The following is an 11,052-nucleotide window of genomic DNA, read 5'->3' on the forward strand; positions in this document are numbered from 1 at the left end:
TTCATACTATCATACTTATAGTTCAAATGCAATTTATCAAATATTTATTTTATCCACATTTGGCTCGAAATTATTGACAACGCACGACCCTTAAAAGGTCTAAAATTATAAATTCACATAATCGTCTGTTTACGAACACTTACTATACCTCACCAATATGGCCGCCGGAGAGGAAGACGTTGACTATTTACTTCCGGTTTTCTAGGTCAGAGTTCATAGACTCGCCGTCTTTTCCAATTGGCTGACGGCTAATGTTATGAAAGTCCATTGGATGGACGCACGCACGCCTTTTGCCAACCTTTAAAGACCACAAGAAGAGTAAACAAGGTCAGAAAAATATTAAAATATACACAACAGTAGTGCATTAAGACGAGTGTCACGAATAAATGCTGTATTTCGTAGATGCAAATTGTCAAAAATATAATTTCGTTACCGTTAGCTACGAGTAGCTACGTAGCTGCTGCACCTAGCTTAACTTTTTTTTCCCAACTTAAAGTTAACATCGTCTCAATTTGTCATTAATGGACATGATTACCTTCATATCCAGGATAACGTTTACGCTTTCATGTAGCTTACTATTGTCTCTATGATGTAGTGTAACGTTTTAAACTACATTTTAGCTTACAATGCTAATATGTCGTTATTATTTATATTGTATCGAATCATCGATTAATGTAGTAGTTCTCAATTGTTGGCGAACCGCATTGTGATTGTGATTGTCCCATTGCTTACAGACCATCACATGCTTTAGCGTCCGAAGAGAAACTAAACTGAGGATGAACATGGGTGCGTGTCTCTTTTGGTAATTGGATATTACGTTTGGAAACAGATATTAAAAATAGAAAAACGACTCATTCACTTATTTGATTTTCGTTTTAAAATAGAAACAACAAATTTGATATACAGCTTGATTTTCTCGTTTGGCTGTCTGGGACGGCTAAGGAAATGTCCAATAGCAGTTTGAGTTTCCTTTTTTTTTTTTCAGAAACGAAAATAGAATAAGCAGGAGATATAAATCGAAAAACGGCCCGTATATTTGTTTCTGGGTTACCGGAAGTTGTCACCGCGACAATTTCTCATACTGGACAGGAGATGGCAATAGCGTGGCGTCCGAATATTATAATAATAATAATAATAATTAATAATAATAATAATAATAATAATAATAAACCAATGAAACTCCAAAATTGCTTTTAAAATTGTGGTTTAGAAAAACCTGTGTAAAAATGCTAATTTTCTGTGTTATTGTAAAATTTGAACTATTCCTTAGTCCTAAACCCTCATCCTAAAGTAGTTATGAATTACTTCTCTGCTACCTATAAGTATCTTAGCATCTTGTTTATAGGCATTACAAAAAGGTATGTAGTTTGTACCCCCCAAACAAACAAACCTATATGCTATCCTTTCATGTCTGCTTTACCTCCTTCAGGTCATCCATGTGCGCGTGAGGCAAGGGGAAGCATGCTGACGGCACACAGAGCGTGCGTCGCCGCCCGGCTCTTGGCCCGGGTGCCCCTCCACACCTGCGGGATCCATACCTCTGTCCTACGGCGGGACGAGGTGGAGCTGCACCCCCAGTGGGCCGCCCTGGCCAAGAAGCAGCTGAAGGGGAAGAACCCGGAGGACCTGATATGGCACACGCCTGAAGGCATCGACATCAAGCCGGTGTACACCAAGGCAGACTCGGACGCGAGTCCCGACGAATTGCCAGGGGTGTTTCCCTACACTCGGGGGCCCTATCCCACCATGTACACCAACAGACCTTGGACCATTAGGCAGTATGCGGGATTCAGCACTGTGGAGGAGAGTAACAAGTTTTACAAGGATAACATCAAAGGTAGGGCTAACCGGCACCAAGGCCAAACTTTGTGACGTTATGATATTAGCTCTTTTAAAATTGGCAGATTTCTTTTTTTTTTTTTAAACACATTGACTTTCAAGCATTCGTCCTGATCTAAAATGTTCATTTTCATGCTTTCGTTGGTAAATCTCAGCGGGGCAGCAGGGCCTCTCGGTGGCCTTCGATCTCCCCACGCACCGCGGCTACGACTCGGACAACCCTCGGGTGCACGGTGACGTGGGCATGGCGGGCGTGGCCATCGACACGGTAGAGGACATGAAGATGCTCTTCGACGGCATCCCGCTGGAGAAGATGTCCGTATCCATGACCATGAACGGGGCTGTCATCCCCGTGCTCGCCATGTTCATTGTGACGGGCGAGGAGCAGGGCGTCTCCAAAGCCAAGCTGACCGGAACCATCCAGAACGACATTTTGAAGGAGTTCATGGTGCGGAATACCTACATCTTCCCACCGGAACCTTCCATGCACGCCATCGCGGACATCTTCGCGTACACCTCCCAGGTAAGTACAGTCAACCCTTGTGTATCACGGGGAATGTGTTTCACACCCGCTCGCAAGACAAAAGTCATCAAATGTTTTTTTTGCTAAAAGTAAGGCCTTAAATGTCATTAAGAAGCATTAAATACGATGTCGAGAGGCATAAAAAATGTCAATACAATTATAATTAATACAATTACATTATACATGACATTACATTACAATACAATTATTATTAATTGCACCTATTTGTGGGTACTGGTGACTAGTTGTAATTTATAATGAACAAAATGGCCTACAGTCCACGAGTTGCTTCATGTTCCAAATACCAGTTACTCTGAATTTGCAAAGAAAAATGTAGTGTTCCTGTTACCATCGTCCAACATGAATCACTAATGCCACATAGAGGCAGAAAATTCAAATCTATGTTAACTGTAACTGTTTACTGTAACTTAATGAATTACTTGCTATAAAATTACTGTATAAATTAACTAAAAAATACAACCAAATTTGTATTTGGTAATTATATTTGTCCACTTTTATGTTAATTAACAAAAACTTGAAAATATATTTTATTGTACATCTAGAACAGATATATTGTGCGATTAATTTACGATTAATGACAAGTTAACTATAGGAATCATGCGATTAATTATGACAAAAAATTGTAATGGACTGACAGCTCTAATTTATATGTGTGCAGTACGATGTGGGAATTCAATTAATTTTAAGTTAAAAAAAAAGATCATTAAAAAAAAAGCATTCAAAAGTATCACATAAATTTGATGTTGCATGCAGAAACCCTGGTAATGTTCAATCGGCATCATGTTTTGCATTTTCCCAGCACATGCCCAAGTTCAACTCCATCTCTATCAGCGGCTACCATCTTCAGGAGGCGGGGGCCGATGCCATCTTGGAAGTGGCCTACACCATCGCCAATGGGCTGGAGTACTGCCGCACCGGACTCAAAGCCGGCTTGACCATTGACGAGTTTGCGCCGAGGTAAAATAATGCTACGTTGAACATTTTTGGCGTGGAATACGTTTTGCATTAGCGGTAGGCCGCCCCTCGCCCCGCAGCTGCAGTGGTACGTTTCTAACTTGAGTTCCAATTCCAACACTCGAGATTGCTTTCATCCCAAAGTTCCCCACCGTTCCGTGTCTACAATAATGAACGGCTCATCGGAATGAAGGTTAGGCGCTCCCGAGGCTGCGGCAGAAGCAGTCTCTTCACAGATGTTATGTCCAGTGAAAGGCTGTCTCACCAAAGCAATTATCGCCTGTCGACAGTCCACCCGAGTGAAATGTGCCGTTCACAATGTCTCACAATAGACAACTTGTCCTCAATAGACTTTACTTGAAATACTTTTTATTTTATTTTTTTTCTCCAAGATTTGCAGCAGAGACAGTGAAATTTGTTCCTGTCAGGGGCCATTTCATTTTTATAAGGGCCTCAATGAACCTCTTTTTTTTTTTTTTTAAATAACGGTTTTGCAATTTCAAGAAAGTATCATTATTTTATTTCAACGTTAAACATCTTATTTTAGATGCATTTAACATGAACTGTGAACATAAACAAGTGTAATGTAATATTTTTACTTACAATAAAAAAATAAATAAAGATCTTCACTTTAAATGTAATTCTGTTTCCCATTTTAATTTAAATGTTTAATAACATAAAATGTTACATACAAATTTCATTTCAAACCTAAGTCATTTTTATTTAGAAATATAATTGTATTTCTACTTCTTTTTAACACAAATAGAATTGCAACATTAATTTAAAGTTTAGTCTAATTCCAATTTTAATCAATTTTCGTGTAAAGCAATTGTAAATAATTCCTTTTTCTTTATATTTTAATTTGAAATTTCACACAAGTTATACAATATCTATTTTAAAACATTTTTTATTTCAATACAGCTGTAATTTAGTATTTAATTTAAGATTTGGTTTAAAACGTAATGTAAATGTAAATATATCTTCTTATTTTTTTAAAATCTTATTTATTTTCATTTATTGCAATATTTTAACTTCAGTGTTGTATAAAATGGCATCTGAAATTTACATTTTCATTTGAAAAGCCTATTTTATTTGTTCCAATTAACATGTATGTCACATATGATACAAGTATGTATGTAGGGATGGGCGAGTACCGTTGCCAGGTATGCATATCGGGCCGATACCAGCCTCATTTCAAAGAATCGGTTATAGTGAGGGCTGTCGATACTAGCCACTGATACTTAAATATATTTCCAATTATTTGTCATTCTATTAATTAAATGTTATATTTTAAAAGTACTCGTGGTATCGGTCCTCAGCATCGGGTAGTACTTAAGCGTGAATACAAGTACTTGTACTGGTGTCTGAAAAAAAAGTAGTATTGAATGTATGCATGTATGTGTACATCGGCAGATTATCGTTCTTCTGGGGTATCGGCATGAACTTCTACATGGAGATCGCCAAGCTGCGGGCAGGCAGAAAGCTGTGGTCCACGTTACTTCGGGAAAAATTCCAGCCGCAAAACGCCAAGTCCCTCCTCCTGCGCACTCACTGCCAAACATCCGGTTGGTCTCTCACAGAGCAAGTAAGTGGCTTGCGACCATTCACCATCAGAGTTGCAAAGTGTCCCGAATATTCCTTGCTAAATTTCCACGGGAAGTCCAATTCCCAGAGTATTGCAACCCTATTCAGCATTCAGGCCGCGCCTAATCAAAGCAACGCCGTCCCCAGGACCCGTACAACAACGTGGTCCGCACGGTGATCGAGGCCATGGCGGCCGTGTTCGGAGGCACGCAGTCGCTCCACACCAACTCCTTCGACGAGGCCCTGGGGCTGCCCACCGTCAAGAGCGCCCGCATCGCCCGCAACACGCAGATCATCATCCAGGAGGAGTCGGGCATCCCCAAGGTGGCCGACCCGTGGGGGGGCTCGCACATGATGGAGTCGCTCACCGACGATCTCCACAACACGGCCTTGAAGGTGCGTCAGTACAGACAGATCATCGTATTGCAATATTGGATCGTTCCATTTCAAATTATTTCAAGAGAAAGAACTGATTTAAATGTTGAATTCGATTGGAATTCAAATTCAATTACAATCATATCTTGTAGCGTACGATCACTGTAAATGAATGAGTGTCTAATTTAGTAGAAGCAAATTTTTTGATATCAATTTACCAAATTATGCCGGCAAATTAATTTTTTTTTAAATTGAATATTCTTTTTTTCAACTTCAACTCATTTTAAACCCTTTTTTTTTTACTTAGTTTAATCTACATTGGAGCCCTGCATGTGTTCTCTCTATTTTTTTTAATACATGGAAACACCTGCTTATTCACGTTTTTTTCTTCTTCACCCATTCACATTTTTAATTTAACCTGATCCCCTACTTATTAGCAGAAAGACCCACTTATTTATGTTTTGTCCACAAAATGTTTATCTTTACACGGCAATTATAAGGATATGTCAATTATTTGAGCATTTTTGCTATCAGGCTCAGTCCCTATGAAATGAGGGAACCCCTGTATTTTATTTTTTACTTTTAATTCAATTGTTATTTATACAAAAACTTCCAATTTCAAGTTTGAATTAAACTTTAATTAAATTACAATTTGTTTGTACTTTAGTTCAAACGGTGGCATAAAGATTAATTTAATTAAAACTTGAATTTATACTCTATTCTATTCTACTATAATTTCGGTTTCAACTTTTATTTAATCTTTACTATTATTTAAACTTCCAATCTTAGTTCAACTTTAATTTGAGACATTTTCAAAGGGGAAGTCCACCCCTGCCCCAAAACATTCTTGACAATAATATGTTCTATGCAGACCTACTAGTCTAGTGATTATGGTATTCTGGTTAATGTAAAAAAAATCCAGCAGTTTTATTAATGTCAGAAGGCGACCATTTTGTCACTTGCTGTCGACAGAAGATGACATCACAGTTGCTAAGGTAACAACCAATCACAGCTCATCTTCAACAAACAGGTGATCTGTGATTGGTTGTTGCCTGAGCCCTGAGCAACTGGGATTTCATCTTCAGTTAACAGCAAGTGGCAAAATGGCCGCCCCCCTGAGATAGATGAATAAAAAAAGACTGAATTTCGCTGCATAACTCCTAACGTAAAATTAATCAGAATGTCATGTTTAGACTAGTAAGGTCACATTGAACGTGTTATTGTCAAGAAATATTTATGGTTGACTTCCTCTTTAAGTGTCATTTCAATTTACGTTGCCTCTCTACAATGACTGAGTTGAGACGGTCCATATGACATTGCTTCTTGTTGCATCTTTCATCCTGCCTGCAGTTCATCCAGGAAATCGAGGAAATGGGTGGGATGGCCCAAGCGGTGGCCGAGGGCATCCCCAAGCTCCGCATCGAGGAATGTGCAGCGCGCAGACAGGCCCGCATCGACTCAAGTACGCCAGCGCTTGCATAATCATAATCTTTCCATGCGTTCCTATATTCAAGCCTCCATCTTTTCAACTGATGACATTTGGAAATTCCCGTTTCCTTCTCCAGGGTCGGAGGTCATTGTCGGGGTGAACAAGTACCGCCTGGAGAAGGAGGAAACGGTGGAGGTGCTGGCTATTGATAACACCCTGGTACGACAGAAACAGATTGAAAAGTTGAAGAAGGTAAGAAAAATGTTGAAATCCCCCATTGAAATGAATGGCGGGCGACCAGGGGTCGAAATCCCCCATTGAAATGAATGGCGGGCTACCAGGGGTCGAAATCCCCCATTGAAATGAATGGCGGGCGACCAGGGGTCGAAATCCCCCATTGAAATGAATGGCGGGCTACCAGGGGTCGACATTCCTCCATTGAAATGAATAGCGGGCGACCAGGGGTCGAAATCCCCCATTGAAATGAATGGCGGGCGACCAGGGGTCAATGTTAATTGTTTAAAATAAATAATAACTTCAGGACCTGTCAAGGAGCACAAAGACACTTATCTAAGTATTTTTGGGTTTAAAATTGATGAAAAAATAAAAATAATGACACAAAATAAGACACATTATTAAAATAAAAACATGATTGTAACATAATTTTAACATTCCTTCATAGCAGTATAAAAAAAAAGCTAAAATATTATTTTAAAATATTGTCATTACAACAAATAAAATACAAACAATTTACATAAAAAGACAATCATCAAGTAATTCTAAATAATAAATACAAATAATTAGAATAAAATTAATATATACATATATTATTTATCACTAAATTATAACGATGATGCAAAATTCAACAAAGTTTCTTCCGCGTCTTTGTCGAAGTGCAATTTTGTACAAACACACAGAAACATGTATAGGACGATGTTAGAGATGAGTGTCATTTTACGTGACAGGTGCGAGAGAGTCGCGACTCAGACGCCGCCCACAAATGTCTGGCCGCCATTGAGGAGTGCGCCCGCACCCGAGAGGGAAACCTGCTGGCTTTGGCTGTGGAGGCGGCACGTGCCAGGTTTAAAAAAATATTTTTACATCTTTTTTTTTTTTGGGTTGGCGGGTTGGCTGGGGAACCAAGTTTTGTTTTTGTGGAAAGACACTTACTGTAGTTAAGTAGTTTTTTGTTTGTTTTGTTTTTGTCCATTGCAATTGAAAAGGGCGTTTGTTATTGATGAATTTTCGCTATTTGCAGGTCGGCCTGGTCCGTGTTGATTTTTTTCCCCCTCCTTGCTGATTGCAGATGTTCTGTGGGCGAGATCACGGACGCAATGAAGAAAGTGTTTGGCGAGCACAAGGCCAGCACCCGCATGGTGAGCGGAGCGTACCGCAGCGAGTACGGCGAGCATCAAGAAATCGCCTTTGCCCTCAACAGGTACTGCATACAAACCAGCAGAACGATTATAGTTACGTACGTCCCTTTTATCGCAGGGTATGTGTTTCAGCACAAAAGCAGTGATTAGGTGAGTAATTCGGATAACAATTTGTCAGGATTCACTATGCATTTAACTCATTCACTGCCATTGACGGCTTTAGACGTCAAAAATTCATTTGAACTATTTCTATTAGTTGAACATTTTTTCCTACTTTTGTTAACAAGAGTATGAAAACCTAGGGTGGGGGGAAATTATTGTACATTTAGAACAGACGTAAAATTTGTGATTAATCGTGAGTTAACTAGTGAAGTCATGCGATTAATTATGATAAAAATTTGTAATCGCCAGACGCCCCTAATTTTTGATCATCTTTTCTTTAAAAGAAAAAATTAAGATGATTTAAAATTAAATTATTATTATTATTATTATTATATATATATATTTTTAAATTTGTAATCGAAATTAATCGCATGACTTCACTAGTTAACTCACGATTAATCACAAATGTTCTACCTGTTCTAAATGTACAAAAAAATTCTAGGTTTTCATACTCTTGTTAAAATGTTAAAAATTGAAAAAAAAATTTAACTAATAGAAATAGTTCAAATTAATTTTTGACGTCTATAGCTGTCAATGACAGTAAATTAAAGTTAGTTAAACAGCAAAACGGTAAACCATGTAATTTTGATTAACAAAAGTCCGCTAGCTCAATGCTAACATATAATGTGAAACATCATGGATGGGTGAAGGGAAATTAGCATAGATGTTGCAGTAGTTACTTTAGCAGCAACACAAACAAACGAAACAAGAATACTCACAGGCATGTATTCATTAATCACACAATAATGTTGATTTCCAAAATAATAATCACAGAGTGGCAGAATTTAAGAACCAGGAAGGGCGGAACCCTCGTCTCCTGGTGGCTAAGATGGGCCAGGATGGCCACGATCGAGGAGCCAAAGTGATCGCCACAGGGTTCGCCGACCTGGGCTTTGATGTGGACATCGGGCCGCTCTTTCAGGTTTGGGCAATTTCTCTCCTCCTCAAAACAAATCTGTTTGGATGACACAGAGCTAGTATGGATTCATACATGCGTAATATATATATAAATAAAGATGACTTGACTTGACATATGTTAAAAAATAGAGGACAACAGGACAATGATCTAAAAGAAAAATGATGCACAAAAACATCTAAAAAAAATAAAAAATAAAAATTAATTAGAGAAGAAAATTATAAAAGAATTCCAAAATAATACAGTAATATTAGACAAAAATACAAACACTTCTGAAGGATGTTAGAAAATACAAATACATGACAAAAATATAAAAGAAAAAAAATATCACAAAAGTTGGATAACTTCTTGTAATCAAACTCAACAAAAATATTCAATACCATTTTTTTCTTCTTTTTTAAAAAAAAAGTGATAATCATCTTTGTTTTATGTTATAATGTATTAATATGTACACTGTATTAATATGTACAAATTAGCCCAAAATTGGTCATTTCTTGACAATTTCAAAAGAGCTAATCAGCCAATTAATCGGTCGGGCCTGACAAAAATGTAAATGCAGTTACTAAATAGCGTGCGACTGACGACTGTACTTATTGCTTGTTGTTGTGATGGTTGGTGTCCGCTGTCCACCAGACGCCCGTAGAGGTGGCCCAGCAGGCGGTGGACGCCGACGTCCACTGCGTGGGCGTCAGCACGCTGGCCGCCGGCCACAAGACTCTCGTGCCCGAGCTTGTCAAGGAGCTCCGCAAGATGGGGCGACCCGACATCCTGGTCATCTGCGGGGGCGTCATCCCGCCACAGGTAATGACCGGCTTGGAAAATGAACTGGAGCCATGTCGGAAACGCTTGCTTATGTAAAGTTGATATGAAAAATATTTGCCTTTAAAATTTTTAATATTTAAAATGTAAGTTGAATTTGTTTTATCATGATTATTTCTGTCTTCTGAAATAGAATGATACTTAATTCAAGTTAAACCATATTATGTATTTGAAATAAAGAAGTGAAAATGAAATATATTTGGAATAAGAATTGAATTAAAATAGAAGTTTAGACTAAATTAATAACATAATGACCATGTAAAACAGAAATTAAAAAGGCACCCTGTTTGAACGCAGGATTACGACTTCCTGTACCAGAGCGGCGTGAGCGCCATCTTTGGGCCGGGCACCAGGATCCCGCAGGCCGCTGTGGACGTGGTGGACAACATCCATAAGAGCCTAGAGAACATCCGACAGGCCATGTAAAGGCCAATCTTTACTTTAGAAAGGAACATTTATCTCGCTTGCCATTATCATGACTTTCTTACTCAAGGACGAACGTTTTCCACTCTCAAATGGTGATGATGATAATAATAATGGCTAGAATCATTATGTTTTGTTTGTCATTTGCCTTACCAAGCTTCTCTGATAGCATTGTGGATCATTAATATTTGTATATTGTGTATATTTTTTTGGGATTAAACACCACACAAGCATGAGCTGTTTTAACTGGACTTCTTCAGCTCAGTGAGTAGCAAATGTATTATATATGTACACTTTGTACACAAACACTGTCTGTCTGTCTCTCCGTCCGTCCCTAAAGTACAAATGTTACATACTATTGGTTTATAATTAATTGAAATATTTCAAAATAAGCTAAATATTCAGCTCACTTGGCATATTAATAATTAATTAAGGGAATTAAATTACATGAAATATTTATAGTTAAGCTAGTCAAAAGCTATGCCGAGTGACGTTTGAATGTTGTATTTGTTTATTTTAAAGGTAGAGTTTATAATGATTTTTATTTCAGCACTTTTTTTTGCTTTATACCGGATGTTAAGACCTGACAGTAGAATATTACTAAAATGCTATTTTAAGAAATTAACCCTGT

The 11,052-nt window shown here is 38.1% G+C and overlaps 1 protein-coding gene across 1 annotated transcript; it reads left to right on the forward strand.

The window, feature by feature from the left end:
- Positions 1 to 238: 238 nt before the first annotated feature.
- mmut (methylmalonyl CoA mutase) lies at positions 239 to 10,657 on the forward strand. Its single transcript, XM_086061841.1, has 13 exons — positions 239 to 327; positions 1,430 to 1,837; positions 1,995 to 2,362; positions 3,183 to 3,340; positions 4,751 to 4,922; positions 5,069 to 5,317; positions 6,647 to 6,758; positions 6,862 to 6,977; positions 7,691 to 7,806; positions 8,032 to 8,163; positions 9,038 to 9,185; positions 9,813 to 9,980; positions 10,296 to 10,657. Exons 2-13 carry the CDS (start codon positions 1,462 to 1,464, stop codon positions 10,422 to 10,424), a joined length of 2,244 nt encoding a protein of 747 aa, XP_085917967.1. The 5' UTR covers positions 239 to 327; positions 1,430 to 1,461; the 3' UTR covers positions 10,425 to 10,657.
- Positions 10,658 to 11,052: the final 395 nt, after the last annotated feature.

The sequence above is a fragment of the Leptonotus elevatus genome, chromosome 18, assembly GCF_054856555.1.
Source record: "Leptonotus elevatus isolate MCC_2025b chromosome 18, RoL_Lele_1.0, whole genome shotgun sequence".
NCBI lineage: Eukaryota > Metazoa > Chordata > Actinopteri > Syngnathiformes > Syngnathidae > Leptonotus > Leptonotus elevatus.